Source organism: Arthroderma uncinatum, assembly GCF_011692745.1.
Source record: "Arthroderma uncinatum strain CBS 119779 chromosome Unknown scaffold3, whole genome shotgun sequence".
In the NCBI taxonomy this organism is placed as follows: Eukaryota; Fungi; Ascomycota; class Eurotiomycetes; order Onygenales; family Arthrodermataceae; genus Arthroderma; species Arthroderma uncinatum.
This window is the reverse complement of record NW_022983865.1, coordinates 2,624,079-2,640,019: the sequence shown is the minus strand read 5'-3', so window position 1 is coordinate 2,640,019 and position 15,941 is coordinate 2,624,079. Positions and strand designations below refer to the sequence as shown.

The 15,941-nt window shown below is 50.5% G+C and overlaps 5 protein-coding genes across 5 annotated transcripts; 3 read left to right on the top strand and 2 right to left on the bottom strand.

Moving 5' to 3' along the window:
- Positions 1-126: 126 nt before the first annotated feature.
- GIQ15_04549 (2-nitropropane dioxygenase) lies at positions 127-1,197 on the bottom strand (the record flags this gene model as incomplete). The annotated part of the gene is made up of 1 exon (XM_033551966.1): positions 127-1,197. The coding sequence occupies one exon, from the start codon at positions 1,195-1,197 to the stop codon at positions 127-129; it is 1,071 nt and encodes a 356-aa protein (XP_033405696.1).
- A 1,886-nt stretch (positions 1,198-3,083) lies between these two features.
- GIQ15_04548 (DNA-directed RNA polymerase II) lies at positions 3,084-3,837 on the top strand (the record flags this gene model as incomplete). The annotated part of the gene is made up of 4 exons (XM_033551965.1): positions 3,084-3,217; positions 3,363-3,421; positions 3,473-3,582; positions 3,637-3,837. The coding sequence occupies 4 exons, from the start codon at positions 3,084-3,086 to the stop codon at positions 3,835-3,837; spliced, it is 504 nt and encodes a 167-aa protein (XP_033405695.1).
- Positions 3,838-4,544: 707 nt separating this feature from the next.
- GIQ15_04547 (DUF1720 domain-containing protein) lies at positions 4,545-8,880 on the top strand (the record flags this gene model as incomplete). The annotated part of the gene is made up of 5 exons (XM_033551964.1): positions 4,545-4,809; positions 4,888-4,951; positions 5,005-7,017; positions 7,076-7,612; positions 7,671-8,880. The coding sequence occupies 5 exons, from the start codon at positions 4,545-4,547 to the stop codon at positions 8,878-8,880; spliced, it is 4,089 nt and encodes a 1,362-aa protein (XP_033405694.1).
- A 494-nt stretch (positions 8,881-9,374) lies between these two features.
- Positions 9,375-12,399, bottom strand: GIQ15_04546 (sodium/calcium exchanger protein; the record flags this gene model as incomplete). The annotated part of the gene is made up of 2 exons (XM_033551963.1): positions 9,375-12,092; positions 12,163-12,399. 2 exons carry the CDS (start codon positions 12,397-12,399, stop codon positions 9,375-9,377), a joined length of 2,955 nt encoding a protein of 984 aa, XP_033405693.1.
- Positions 12,400-13,071: 672 nt separating this feature from the next.
- GIQ15_04545 (Condensin complex subunit 2) lies at positions 13,072-15,933 on the top strand (the record flags this gene model as incomplete). Its single annotated transcript, XM_033551962.1, has 3 exons — positions 13,072-13,169; positions 13,309-13,924; positions 13,963-15,933. The coding sequence occupies 3 exons, from the start codon at positions 13,072-13,074 to the stop codon at positions 15,931-15,933; spliced, it is 2,685 nt and encodes an 894-aa protein (XP_033405692.1).
- Between the last annotated feature and the right edge of the window lie 8 nt (positions 15,934-15,941).

The following is a 15,941-nucleotide window of genomic DNA, read 5'->3' as shown; positions in this document are numbered from 1 at the left end:
CTCGGACCGGAGTTTGTGGTTCTCATTCCCCAAGTTCATAATTACAATTCACTCATGTACGTAAGAATACAAGAATCAGAAAAGCATGGAAATAATGTCATTATTAATCTCATATCTCTCTCATCTCTAGTCGCATTTAATTATCTTCTTCGCCTCCTCTCTGGTCTTGCGAACTATTTCCTCTGCACTTTCTACGGTCTTGACTAACCCTACGCCCGTCCCGGCGTACGTGGTCATCCTACCTCCAACACCCCAACCAGCATCCCCCTTCTGCTTCTCTGCCTCATATAACTTCCTATTCTCTTCGTCTTCCATACCTTTCTGTTCGTCAAAGTAGCTTTGATTCGTAACCCCTCGCCCATCGTACTCTTCAGGCCATTCCACATATCCTCTTACCCGATCATACACCGTGCTTCGAACCGTGCTTCGACCACCATCGCTGGCACGGAGTATCTCATTTCGATATCCTTGCGTTATTGCTGTCTGTGAACAAGCCAGGAACCGCGTTCCCATACATATTCCATCGGCACCCAGACATAGAGACGCTGCAACCCCTCGACCATCACTGATACCTCCGGCAGCTATGAGTGGAATATCAGGGAACCCCTTTGATGCCAATGTATCTCGCACCTCGGGCATGAGAGTAATGATTCCGGCTCCATGTTTGAGGCCATGACCACCTGCGTCCACACCCTGGAGAACTAGCACGTCTGGAACCGAGTTGCTATCCTTCATATCAACAGTCATATGCAGTGCATCCGCCACCGAACCAACTTGAACCCAAACCTTGGTGCATCCACCAGTCACTTCGCGTACGCGAGTAATCCACGATCCGTAAACGGAGATCATGGTCTCCTTTGCTACTCCAAATAACCATACTGCGGCCGGAACATGTTTCTTGATAGCCGGCAGTGCAGCGTCGAGGTTCGCGCCCCAGTTCAGAAACCCGACTCCCACCGGTAGAACTTCCGGTGATGTAGTGGCCATTTTAACGTCTTTATGAGTGGTTTGGAAATGGCGAGTGGCTTGAGATAGCTGAGTTTCCAAGTCTTCTTCCTTGAAGCCAATGCCGATGAATCCGATACCGCCGGCCGCAGAGACGGCAGCGGCCAGCTCACCCGTTGCGGCGAACAGCATGGGCGCGCATGTTATCAAGGGCAGCTGGATCCAGGGGTAGTCTTTCTTGAGGAAGGACATGGTGGGTATATTGTATATTATATCTTGTTTGGTGATGGTTAGAAGTGTGGTGTAGTGATATAGAAGCGCGGTGGTTAGTTGTATGGTATATATAGACTTCTCATGCCGTATATCCGATCAATATCACCATGCAGGTACGTCTTTCGTATATAGCTGACGACGGAATCCTCGCGAGCTGCTGAAGGTATCTAAGTGAGATTGATATATAAGCACGGCGTCTGTCCGAACCTGTTTGGGTCCACCGATTGCTATCCCGGCCGGTGAGGCGCCGACGCAAAGCTTCGCGGGATCAAATAGTGCGCCCTTCACCACTTTCATGCAAGGGTGGCCAGATTTATGTGCTAGATGATGATGTCGGTGTAGTGTAGATGTACTTCTCCTTCTTCTAATAATAGACGTCATAGTTACTGTTCAAACTATTAACTACTAGTTACTAGCTAACAGAACTGCCTCGGCTAGTTTATGCAGCACCAGATGACGCTGAGAGTATCAAAAGTATAGATTTACATTATCACGGCGAGTTCCCTTCTTCCGACGAACTCAGGCGGTTTGAGTCAGGGGCGCATCATGGTCGTACTGATCTATGAAGGCTTGTGAGGTGTCTTCCTGCCCCTGTCCTGACCACGGAGTTTATGGGCCCGGCGATATCGATGCATGCTTCGTAGGTCTATAGTCCTTCGTATCCCTGATACTCCAGGCATCTTTCTTCGTCTTTAATCCTCAACACTTTTACTATATCGGGGAGTCCAATCTTTCATCTCTTTCTTATATCACGTAGCTCTTATCAGCGAAAACAAAGTAACAAGGCTATTATCCTGTAATTAAACATCATCAGACGCATAATATAACCTCGACTCCCCAAGATGTTCTTAAATAGATAGGATATATATATCACTGGCCATGAATATGTCGAGTCTATGTCCATGTCAAATGGCGAAGTTGAAGTTGAGTGATCACGTGATCTGACCAAGCTAAAACTTCCATCTTTGTTGCATCATGGGAAAGGAAAGTGAAGATCGAAAGAGAACGAGAGAAGCAACTCTGGATGTCTGGATATATTCCTCACAACTGTCTTGATTAGTCTCTACACGGCCATACCCACACTGCAGGGTACATCCCATACTCACAAACAACACAAAGCTATAAAGAAAGAGAAAAAGTGAACACCACGCCAAGCTCTCACCACACATTTAATCTATCTTGCCATTTATATCGCCCGGGTTCAAACCAGCACATACCGCATATCCCTATTCCTATCTCTCAACTGGCCCTTATTTCACCTTAATCCCTCGGACTTCCTATATCCTGACCTCCTACTTCGCCTCTATTTCCCGTGGTCTCCGGCTTCTTGGACAGGGCTCTCCATATATCCAGCATCGACATCGACATCCCTCCCCGGCGGAAGGGCGGTGTTTACCTCTGGTCTTTTAGTATTCCTTCAACTCACGCCTCCTTTTCTACGACAACAACATGAACGCTCCAGATCGGTAAGGATTTTTCATCTGTTTCGTTTTCGATGGGCTTGCTATTTGCTACGGAAAGATGGGCCGTCGAATATACCCCTTTTCATCCCTAAATTATGCAGTACGAGGTTTTTAAAGCATTGTATACTTGCTCTCTATGCTAGACTGTCTTCTTTGACTGCATCCTCTGCCTGTTCATATCTGTTCATGCCTTTCTGTCGTTGCCGATTGTATGCTAGTCACTGCTTTCTGGCCGGGCCTGCATCTTTATATCATGACTACTTTTGTTACATTTCTCTCTTTTTTTCCCCTCTCTCTCTCTCTCTCTCTTTCTCTCTCTCTTAACAACATCTTCCTTGCACATTGTCCTGCTCTCTGCTTGTCTTGATCTTTGCTTGCAACGTCTACACAAATCTTGTAACGATGGCGGATGAAGAGCCTGAGAGGGAGCGGAAGCGAGGTGATCTCGATCGCTTCTATTTTGACTCTTCCTGCGCAAGTTACCGCCAGAATCCTTGCCGTACCCAAGTTCGCCCTCACAGGGACCTGATTTCGAGGTTCGACATCTGTTTTACTCCTTTTCAGCGATCATTTTACTCTTCTGTCTGCCATGCTTTGAATAATGCCCCACTGATCTGTTATATTTCTAATTTGCTGTCGAGAATGATATATTTGACCCATAACTAACCTGGCACATTTCAGATTCGAGTCGTTCGTTCTCGGGCCTGGGGAGAAGAAGGTCGAAATTGAAATTGATACTCGTACGTTACGTTGAGCCACCTACAGCATAAGACTGCTCTAACTCATGCCAGGTGTCCCTTCCACTGCCATATTTACATTCAACAAAGAGGATCATACTCTGGGAAACATGATCCGATCTCGTCTCCTTCAGAGCCCGCATGTCCTTTTCTCCGGATACAAGGTATGTTAAGTTGCCCAACCATGCTGCTATGCCATTATATACTCACTCAAGCAGATCCCGCATCCACTGGTACACAAAGTCCTCCTTCGCGTCCAGACCGATGGTCAAATCACGCCCAAAGACGCCGTCCTCACAGCCTGCCACGACCTAGTGAAAGACCTCGGAACGCTGAGCCGTGAATTCACCAAGGAGTATGAGTTGCGCAAGATGGTCGGTGCCGGCGCACAGCAGCACGACGCACCCAACGGCCTCTAAACCTGTCCACTCCTTCGTGAGAATAGATTTAGCACGATGGGGGCTATTTATGCTGCTTTACGGATGATGATTACTTTGTTCCTGGTGTCCTCGGGGGGTTAAGGCAATTTTGACTCTATATTTCTATCCTCTGGCTGTCTCTTTCACCTGCGGACCAGCTATCTTTTTAATATCAGAGATTCTCTTCATCTTCTTTCGTAGTGAATGTCAACGGGCAAAAACGCCAAGACGTTTCGAGCGGCGTGAAGTTTTGCCGCTTTGGGCGTAGGCAACCTCACCTTCTCTCCGGGCGTCGTCAACTCATAGATACAACGCTAACAAGAGGCTGCACAACCACCGTCTTCCTTCGCAACGCTCCTTTTCTCCCTCCGTTCTCTCGGTTTCTTCTTTTGCTTATTGTTAATTCTTAATTTACCCTCTAATTGTTCTCTTATACTGGTGTAATGTATTCGTTTCCTACCGGCCAGCCGGGCCAGCAGCCGCAGTATGGTGGCCAGCAACAGCAGCAATTCCCGGGCTTCCAGCAGCAGCAACCCCAGCAGCAGCAACAGCAACAGCCTGGAGGTTTCATGCCTCAGCCGACTGGCTATGGCATGCCCCAGCTTCAACCCCAGGCGACCGGTTTCCCCGGCGCCATGCAGCAGCCTCAGCAGCAACTCCATCAGCAGCAGCAGGCCCCCTTTCAATCCTCCCTCCAACCGCCGCAGATGACCGGCTATCATACACAGCAGACACCGGGTTTACAGGTTCCGCAACAAACCAACCAAGTACCGCAGCCCACCGGCCAAACCTCGTCGCAAATAGCACAGTCGTTCCAAAACGTCCCGGGACAGACCCCCGCTGCTCCACCACGAAATGCGCATGCCGGGTCGAAGATACCGCCTATGCGACTCTCTTTTATCACGGTGCAGGATCAGGCGAAGTTTGAACAGCTTTTCAAGTTTGCTGTGGGGGATTCCCAGTCTTTGGATGGTGAGTTATGATCCGTATTACGGGCTATTGGCGCTGTCAAGGGAGAGAGACGGAATTGACGTTCGCGGGACATTATAGGTGAAACTGCGAGAGATCTACTTTTAAGATCCAAGCTGCCAGGCAGCGAGCTCTCCAAGATATGGTACGTGAGGTCACTTCCACTCCCCGTCAATGCGCCTGGTTAACGATCTTCAGGATGCTTTCGGACACTACCAAGTCAGGACGCCTCATGTTCCCCGAGTTTGCGCTGGCGATGTACCTCTGCAATCTCCGAATAACTGGACGCGATCTCCCGTCGTCTCTCCCTGACCGGATCAAGAACGAGGTCTCGGGCATGGTCGATATTATATCCTTTGCTGTGCCAGACGATCAGCCAGCGCCGGCCGCCCCGCGATCGAACGCTCCCAATTTCGATCAGCCATTAATGCAGAATACTTCTGCTCCTCCCGCACCACAACAGCCGCAGCCCCAGCAGGCCTCTAACTCGCAGCTCCTCTCACAATTAACTGCCCAGCCAACGGGTTTCTACAACCAGGCAACAGGGTTTCAGCCGCAGAACGCCATGCAGCCCCAACCCACGGGATACCCAGGTGGCCTACGACCGCAACAAACGGGCATGCCACCGAATCCTCAAGCTACAGGGTATTCGGGTCCACGGCCACCAATGCCTCCGATGCCAACTGGATTCGCCTCCGGTCTAGCTCCTGCGCCCTTAACCGCCCAACCGACGGGAATGCCTGGCCAGTGGGGATTTGTCAATGCACCGGCAACTGGATTACCGAATATTGAAGCCTTGCAACAGAGACTCATGCCGCAAGCAGGCAGGGAAGGCGGATTTACTACTGCAGGCCTTTCTGGGAATGCTACGATTCCATGGGCCGTAACCAAGGACGAGAAAAGGATTTACGACGAACTATTCCGTGCGTGGGATGGTCTAGGAAAGGGGTTTATCGGCGGAGACGTTGCTATTGAGATTATGGGCCAAAGTGGACTGGATCGCCAACATCTTGAACAAATCTGGACTCTTTCAGATCCCAATAATAGAGGTCGTTTGAACAAAGACGAGTTTGCCGTGGCCATGCATCTCATTTACAGAAAACTCAACGGCTATCCTATTCCAAACAGACTTCCCCCAGAACTAGTGCCGCCTTCCACTCGCAACCTCAACGACTCAATTGGGGCCGTCAAGTCGATGCTCTCCCAGGATGCGGAGGCTAGGAAATCTTCCGGCGCGTTCTTGCAGCCACAAAAGACTGGTGTCAGTTATTTGAAGACACACTCTTTTAATTCAGGTTCAGGTGGCGCTGGATACGGCAGGAAAGATGCTACCGTTTTCAAGAACAATGATGATGCCGTTGGCTACAAGTCTAGTGCTCGTCGTCGCATTGGAGCTGGCCGTACCCCGTCGCCCTCCTCGTCTGTGCAGTCGGAGAGGTCAGAAGATGACTTATCCGTTGAGCAATTGAAGAAGAAAATCCGCGAAACCAAAATCATGCTTGATGCCACTGATTTCAGGGACGAGAGCCATGCCGAAGAGGAGCAGGCACTTGATCGCAGGGATAGAAGGGAGGCAGAGTCGCTTATGGATAGAATCAGACGGGTACAGGACGACATCGATACTGACCCGAAAGCTTCATTCAGAAACGTGGACTCTAGCGCTGAGCGTCGCTCCATGCGTCGTCAACTTCAGTCTTACCAGGATCAACTACCTGAATTGGCTTCTAACGTTCGTAAGGCCGAGCGGGCTATCGCAGATTGCAAGCTTGAGCTCTTCAGATTGAAGGATGCCAAGGAAAATCCAGGAAGTGCCCTGGATATCATTGGTACCGGACCAGGCGGCGCAATCACTGAGAGCGATCGTATCAAAGCTCGTGCTCGCGCAAGAATGCAAGCTAGGGCTGCAGAATTAGCAGGTCGACCAGCCCCTGCTGCTGCTGATGAAGGTGCCGCTGCTCGCAGATTGGAAGAGGAGAGAAGCAAAGTTAACGCTGAGCGTGAGCGTAACGAGGCCATGACCAAAGATGTTGAGGAGAGTGTCAAGGAGTTCTCAGCTAGTCTTGAGGACAGTCTTAAAGGAGAGGATGAGAATTCTACTCGCGAACATGAACGACGACGCTGGGAGGAGGCCCTTGGGGTTGAGGATCAAATTAGAGACCTCATTTATGACCTTCAACGCAATCGTAAGACTGCAAAGGTTAGAAAGGAAGAGTCAGTAACACCCACCTTCAATTTTATCTGATCTATCAAGCTAATCGATTTATTATAGGGAGCAATCCAGCCGTGGAATGGGCGGCTCAAACCAATACGCAAACTCCTCTGATACCCTGCCGAAACCTAGCCCCGAACCCCGTTCTTCATCTCAATCGCCGTCGCTCGCTGGATCTACACACGAGCAGCGGGTGGCAGCCGCCAGGGAGCGAGCTCAACGTCGTATTGCCGAACGAATGGCTGCTGCTGGGCTCAAGCCTGCAGATGCCGGTGAGTCCTTCATGGAACGACAAGAGCGTGAGAAGAAAGAAAGAGAAGAAAGGCTTCAGCGTGCCGAGGAAGAGGATGCTAAGCGTGAGCAAGAAAGGCTAAGGAGGCTGGAGAACGAGCAAGCCCCTGCACCTCCACCAGCTAAGGGTGGACCAAAGAAGGCACCACCGCCTCCTCCATCCCGAAAGGTCAGGTCAGATTCCTCGGAGCAAAACGATACGAGAAAAGCCGAGGAGGAGGCTCTGGCTTTCAGAGCTAAAGAAGAGCAAGAAGCCGCCCTTAGACAAGAACAACAGGCTCAGGAGGCAGAGACAGAGCAGCTAGAGTAAGTCATGCCACAAAATTGTGATAATTTTACTAGTTCTAACCCACGAATTTTACAGAGATGAAACAAGGAGGCAAGAGGAAGCTCTCGCACGCGAGAAGGAAGCGGCTCAGGCCCGACTAAAGGCATTGGAAGAGCAAGTCCGCCAGGGCAAGATCAAGAAACAGGAGCAGAAGCGCCGTAAACAGCAGGCTGAGCAAGAAGCAAAGGAGAAAGAGGCTAAACTTGCAGCCCAACGAGCTGAGTTGGAAGCCGCTCAAGAAAGAGAACGTGAACTGCAACGACAGTTGGAGAACCTTGGAGACGAAGAATCTTCTTCCGACGAAGATGGGCCCGAGTTTATCACACCTCAGGATACCACGCCTACCCAAAGCCAAGTTTTCGAGCAACCAAGGGCTTCTATTCCACCTCCTCCCACTGCAGCGCCTCCAGTACCTATTCCTACTATCAGGCACGAGGAGTATCCAGAGGAACCGATCCGAGTTCAATCTCCTGATCCTGTCGTTGAGCCAGTAATGACAAAGGCCATCCCTGAAACGGAGTCAAGGAACCCCTATTTCCGCCAACTAAGCCAGTCATCCGAGTCCCATGCTCCTGAACCGCCAGCACAAGCAGCCCAAGACTCCCAATCCACCAACCCATTCCACCGCCTTGCTCAAGATAACGCTAAATCAGCATTTGCAACAGGCGACGCCACTCTTCCTGGACCTCTCGAACGTAAATCGCGAGCTCGCCCTGAGGAGGACGACGACTGGTCTGTGGCTGAATCAGATAACGAGTCTGATGACGATGATGACCGAGTGGGCGGTGGAAGCGCTAAGCAGCTTGCCAGCATCCTCTTCGGCACCATGGCGCCACCACGTCCTCTAAGCGCAATGGATGAACCCCAAGAATCCAAGACTCCCACGCCACCAGTCGCTCAAAGCCCAGTAGCCCCTCCTCCTGCACCTCCAATGCCTGCTCCCCCACTGCCCACTGAGCAAGCACAGGAAGAGACACAAGAAGCTCCGTCAATGCCTCCGCCCGCACCTCCACTCCCAGATATGGGCCCTCCAACTTCCGCGCCACCACCTCCACCAGGTGCCGCTCCGCCGCCTCCTCCGCCTCCTCCACCACCACCTCCGCCACCAGCCCCTGGCCCTGGCGCAGGTGGTCCACCAGGCATGGGACGAGGTGCTTTGCTAGGAGATATCCAGGCAGGGAGGGCGCTGAGGAAAGTAACCACCAAAGACCGAAGCACTGCAAGCTCTGCCGGACGTGTGTTGTAAAGTATTCTTCAAAACCAAATGATCAATGGACACAATTTGCAATGCTTCTTATGAGTGACTATTTGAGATGTTCCACCGTCTTTCTTTAGCCGTTGATGTACTTCTTGCTCGCTGTTTTTGTTTCTCGGTCTTAGTTGGGTTTTTAATATCCGTTTCATTGGAAAGAGAATAAACTTGTTACTGTATTCTGCCATAAACAAATAATTCCATTTAGATAGTTTGTTAACTCTGTACATAAACCTAAGAAAAATATCACCAGTATGATCTAACGTGACATATTGATCGTTACGAATAGCGTGGTGAAGCGAATTAATACAATAGACGAAACTCTTAAACGAACGCAATATATATACATGGCTACTTCTGAACCGATACACTATATACATATATAAATAGACTCAACTTATTAACCAGAAAGGGAAGAAAAGAGATAGTCAAGAATAATATCATGGGGTTGCTATATATAAAAGAGGAAGCTCTGCTCGCCATCTCCGTCATGAAGTTAGTTCAACGACGACATTAATAATGGTGCTAAAACTCCATAGCGCAACAAGTCCAAATCCAACATTCCGGTCCATCCGCCACTTGTTCAATGGCACAACGATAAGTAGTCCGACTAATGTGATCATCAGTGTGGCGGCGCTGATAATCAATGTTTTAGATACCGCGATGGGGTACGGTTGCACAATAGTCGCCAACGCCTGTGAAACGAGACCTGAGGACTGAAGGCTCTGCGCTTGCTGGAGAGTCATATATAACCCTCCAACACCAATACCAATAAGGATGTTTAGCATTGGTCCACCAAAACACGCACTGAGCGCCATTATCGGATATCCCAAGCGTGCGATGGTGACATTGGCGACGAGATCGCCTAAGGAGTTACCGACGGCAAAGATAGTAAGGCCCAGCAAAGAATCGCTGATGTTCAGAATTACACCGAACAGCTTAAGCAGGGCGACGACCTCAGTAGCTAGCGTCGAGACCCATGCGATTGCAACGGCAAATCCGAGGAAGGCAGCAAATGGCCGAAGGGGTTTAGGTAGTTTGTTAGAGGAGCCTTTAGTTGAAAGAATGAGAATGGCGGTGAAGACGCAAGAGACAAGTAACGATATGAGGGTTGGTAAGATTAATGTGCGTGGGTTATGCTCTGGGCGAAGGTTGGTCCACAGCGTTAGGGTAATAAAGAACGGAGCGGTATAAAGTTGAAGCAATAGGAGCCATCTGTTCCACTCTTTGGCAGAAGAATCACCCTTGCTGTTGGGTTCCATACTTGGTGGCATGACTGGTAGTTCGGAGTCTTGTCGGACGCGATTGATAGATGGCCGAACAAGCAAATCGGTGTTTGTTTCGTGTTGTTCATCGTCGTAGTAACGAGGTACTGTGATTGACGGAGCCGCCTCTGAGCCGCTCCTCCCTGGCCTATGTGGAATTGCGGCTGCCGATGTCTGCTCAGGGGAAGCGGTGACTTCAGGTTCAGAGCTTTCCGTTTCCACTACAGGCAAAGTCACCGTCAGGATAAAAACACTAGGTGCTGCCGCAATCCCAAGAAGCTTGTCCCATATGGATTTTTCTCCCCAGCCGTAGAGCGTCGGGAAGAGTGCTGATACGAATACTTCGGGGATGGGTAGATATGAACGCGGCCACCATTTTGGTCCAGGAACCTCGATATCGGTGCCTGCAGACTGTCCGCGTATGTACTCTGAGCCCAGCGAGTGGCCTGATCTCTGAAATCGAAGACTGGGAAAACTCGAGTGGCCATAGGCAGCCTCATCAGTGTAAGGAGGAAACGGCGTAATTGACCCAGAGCTATCCGGAGTGGTAGCACCACCATGAGTGCGAGGAGTTGTCTGAGGTGAGACCGAGGATTGAATTGACGGAGTAGGGCCCCCTGACTCGTAGGATGGTCGATGAAAGACAGTGTGTGGAGGCACTAACCGACTAGGAGATTTTGAGCGATCGACGGAGGGAGCAGGGCTTTGAGACCTTGAAGGATAGCCCGATGATGTAGGCGATGCGCAGAGGAAATTCGCATGCTGTTCCTGCTGGATCCCTGGCTCATTATCTGGGCCGTGAGCTAGTATATGTGGTCGTGAGGCGATAGACAAGCCTGTTGGGGCCGCCCTCTCGTCGTCATGATAGGAATAAAACTGTGGACGCTGGGTTGTTGAAGCTCTGGGGCGGAATGATCTCGGGTCTGTGGTGGCATATTGGTCATCTGAGTAGCTTCGTAAATGAATCCTACCAGATTGGAGACTTCTGGATTTGCGCAACGAAGAGAGAACCGATCTAAATTCCAGAGCGCCAACCAAACTTGGCCGGATAGCGCTACTAGGAACCATTCTCTGGCTTGTCTGTGGCCTGCTCACTCGCATATTATCATGGAGCTCTGCCAGCTGCTGTCTGTCCCAAGATTCTTCGTCATCCTCATCCTCGACTCTCAAAATAGGGATATCTGCCCGTTCCAAAGTTCCGAAATCGTCATTTGTCGCACCCAGAAGCGGACGCTGCTCGCCACCAGCAATGGGATCATCGTCTTCCGGTACCTCATTAATCTCCAATTCTTGGTTTTGGGGGATATGGAAATGGGCACGAGCAGCAAGATCACGCTCTAGTTTCCGTCGCTGTCGACCCGTATACCAATGCCAAGTGACAACGACAATGACGTAGAAGATATAAAACCCGATCATGGTCGCGCATTCCCAGGCTTGTAGCTTTCCATCTGCAACGAATACCATGCTGAAACCGGTAGCGACCGCAAAGAAGAGAATATCGCGAACGAAGCTTCTCCGAGCAACTCTAAAGGGCCTAGCAAGTGCCATAGATCCGGCAACAACGGCTGTTATAAACCCAGCAGCGCCGATAAGTTCGCCGATAGCCAGGCTCCCACTATTGGAACTCATGGCGGCGAATGTAGAGAACACGTCTGGGCTTCCATTTCCAAAGGCGAGAAATGTAACACCCGTCAAGCTCTCACTCATTCCAAGGATGCTGGCGATGGTGCTTAGGTTGACACATAGGAAGTCGCTCGCCGCGATTCCCACCGTGCTAAAAAGCATACCGAGCCATGTTGCGAGTATGGCGAAGCCAAGTGGTTTCGCTCCCTCGAGCCGACAGTAGTAAAGCTCTAGGTAGGAAATAAGGCCGATATCTTCGTCCTGGCAGTTATCTCGAATAAAGGCGCACTGGTCTTTGGCATGGTGGACCAGTCGACACTACGAACGTCCGAACATCGTTAGCCACCAAAGAACCGCTTGACTTTTCATAGTATTCGCGTCCACTTACCTCTGTTACATGCTTTTGTACCGTCCAGTCCGGTGTGCTCGGCGAAAACGACCTTCGACTTCTTGAAGTCCCTGGCGCAGGGAGTTCATCTCGGATGCGGGGGAGAAAACGGCTTCCAAGGGCCAGAGCAAGGACGGTAAATATCACAAGATAGAACACACGGGCTGAATACCGCTTCCTGGAGTTACGGACAAGCGCAGCCCTGGTGAAAAATGTGTTTGAAGGGCCCTCCATCATGGGGGATGCATTATGTGTAAAGAGACACGCGAGTACATGCACCTTGGATCCACAGGCTGGTAAGGGACACACGGTGTATTCATGAGGGGGAGAAGAGGCGTAGGACAGGCACAGCTTTTATCGGGTGGCGGTACCCAGCAAGTCTTCCAGGGCGACTCTATCAATCCCTGCTTCTTGGTCGGCGATGTGGCTGTTTTGATGTGGTCATCGAACTTCCGTTTTGCTTGCGGTTGTTTGGAAACTTGAAGCTGCGCCTGCTGACGTAATTGCTAGGGGTGTCCCATGGGAAATTACTATATATGGTATGTTTGTTTTGTTTGCAGCATCGTACTGTTGCTGAGTAATAAGCCTCCGGTATAATATTAATATTTTTCCGAGGCTTTATTAGTAGTATGTTAGTCATGTTCGGATATATATAGGACCGACAATGATGACATAAGCAATTTACATAAGCATAACTGCGCAAGTGGTCTGCCCCGCGCTCCGTTTGTTTATGTTGACTTCAACCGAAGAAACATCACGAAGCGCGCGCAGAATATAAAGACAAAGCAGAGGATATCGGAGGCCTGTCCACGCTATAATCTGGACAATCTCTGTTGAGGATGATATAATTATTCAAATACACAAGCATCCCATCGACACCCCACGACGCTGCGCAAGACCCTCCGCAAAATGCCCCGAGTCGCAAACCCCCCCGTCAAGAGCCGTCATGGCCGCGGCACCTCGAAGCCGGCGAATAACACTACACCACACAAAAATACTCCTAGGAAGTACGTTATTGCCTATTCCCTTGGCCATGGCGCATTCGCGCAGAGTTGAAAGAAGTTTCCCGCAAGGGATATGGCGGGGGAAAGTGCCGCCGTCAGGGAGCGAGTGTCTGATAGCTAACGCGCACTTGGGATATTACAGAATCCCCCTCAACGATGACGCTGGCGAGAAGGTTGCGCGGTTACATTCCCGCCAGGCGCAATACGACCTCCAGATGGACCAGATCAAAGCGGCGGTAAAGACGCCGATGCCCCCGCGCAGATTCAACAACTATGATGGAACAGCCGACAGTCCGCGCACCCCCCGGGGCTCTGTACGAGGGAGAGACAGTGATGTCGATGCTCTCGGCCGCGCAGTGACGCCGATGAAGCGTGTGCCCATCCTAGCCAACTTTGAGGAGTGGATGAAGATGGCGACGGATAATAAGATCAATGCTGCTAACTCGTGGAATTTTGCTCTCATCGACTACTTTCATGACATGTCGCTTTTGAAGGAAGGCGATGGAGTTAATTTTCAAAAGGCAAGTTGTACACTCGACGGCTGTGTGAAGATTTATACAAGCAGAGTGGACAGCGTTGCGACTGAGACGGGGAAACTGCTGAGTGGATTGGCGGATAGTGGAAATAAAAAGAAACAGGACGGCGGTGAGGATGGTGGAGAAAACGAAGAAGACGATGATGAGGAAGGGGAAGAAGGTGAAGATGGAGTCCGACGGAAAACTCGGAAAAAGGTTGGCCAATCCGTACAACTGGAGCTGGTAATCCCGTTTTCCTATACTTACCTTGTTTTCCACAGGCACGATCCCACGAATCCACGTTAGCGCCATCGTTTTCATCTCTGCAATTAAAGAAGTTTGAATTGGAATTCTCCGTGGATCCTCTATTTAAAAAGGCTTCCGCTGATTTCGATGAAGGCGGCGCCAAGGGCCTACTTTTGAACCATCTATCCATTGACGGTCAAGGAAGAATTGTTTTTGATAGCAGCGATGATGCTAACACAGCTACGGCTGACTCTGAGGCTCAAAACAACAACGCAGATGGCCAAGAAGATGGTTCCAAGTCCCCGACTCCAAGACCTGGAACATCTGATTCAAATGATGACTACTTGGACGTCGATGTCAGCGGCTTAGCCGAAAGATTCTTTCCCAACCTTGACGCGCTGGCTGACCATGATATTTGTCCCTCCCTGAAAGATTTCGATCTGGGCGACCCCAGCGGGTCTCTCGAAATTCCATTCTTACGCGCTCCTGAGGACTGGAGGCAAGATAAACAACAGTCAGAGCAGCCAGGCCTTGGTGATGCATCTGGCATCATGTTGGATGACGATATAGCTATCGGATTTGATGATGACGATGCCACAATTACTGGATTCGATCTCGGTGGTGATGCCGAGTTCGGGCAAGGTGGTGAGGCATGGGCGAGAGATGCTGCTCTCGAACCAATGTTGAAGGTGCACCGCATTAGCAACATTGGAGTTGGAGGCGACAATAACGACACCACAGTCGAATTTGATAACACGGAAAATGACCCTTTCACCTTGTCCCTTTCACATGGAAATGCAAACCACGATCACGATAATATCCTGAGTTATTTTGATAATGCCTTACGCAAAGACTGGGCTGGTCCCGAGCATTGGAAGATTCGACGAATGAAGGATGTGACCTCCGCTACCGCCGGGACAGCAGCGCCCAGGCAGCGGAAAGAAAAGGAGCCATTTGAGATAAATTTTGCCGCGGACCTCGACCCTGCTACCGCAGAGCTGATATACACCACCTCGAGCTCTAACTCTGCAATTTCACTCCCAAAAACCCAGTGGAAAACAAAGGGTCGAAATTTGCTACCTGATGATAAACACTTCAACTCCAGGGAACTACTCCGCCTTTTCCTAAAGCCCAAAGCAAAGATGGGGCTACGCGGACTAGTAAGAAATAACAACCGCTCCCGTCAGAATGACGCTTCTGGCCCCAACAATGGCGAGATGGATGAAGCCTTCTGGGCGTCACAGAAACAAGACATGGAGCAAGCGGCAAACGAGGATGCTGCTCAGGGAACATACGATGCTAACTTTTTTGCGGACGACGATGGCCTTGCTTTCCCACATGGCCTTCCCATGGGCGACGATGATGACGACGACAACATGCCTTTCGCAGATGCTCGAGAGGCATTCTCCCCGCCACTAGACTCAGACGCGAGACCCGCAACCTCGGCGGGTGGTATGTCTGGCCTCAACGCACTCTTAAACAGCGTTGCTACCCCTGGTGGCGCCTTGCTGGGAGGTTACGGCTCACAGCTAGTCACCCAAGGAGGCCGAAGAATCCGCCCAGAATATGTAAACTACGCCCGTGTAGCGAAGAAGGTAGATGTTCGCCGCTTGAAGGAAGTGATGTGGAATGGAATGGGTGAACGCCTTATCGCCTCACTCTCATTCAACTCTTCTTCTCCATCTGCTGCAGTCACCACGACAACCGCCCCTGAAGAACCAGCCCCTGAACCTAGTGTCGAAAACAGCTCTCCTAGCGACGAGTCCGAAGAATTTAAAAACAGTCTTCGCTTCACCGATGTCATGAATGGATTGAAGCAATCGTATCCCGAACAAGCTATGCGCGACATCAGCACGTCATACGGCTTCATCTGTCTTCTCCATTTAGCGAACGAACAAGGTCTCGTGTTGAAAAACAAAGGCAGTATGAATGACGATTGGGAAGGGAGACTAGAGGAGATATATGTGACTAAGGACGTTGGTGCTGTTATTGAGGGCGATGCATAGCATGGGCA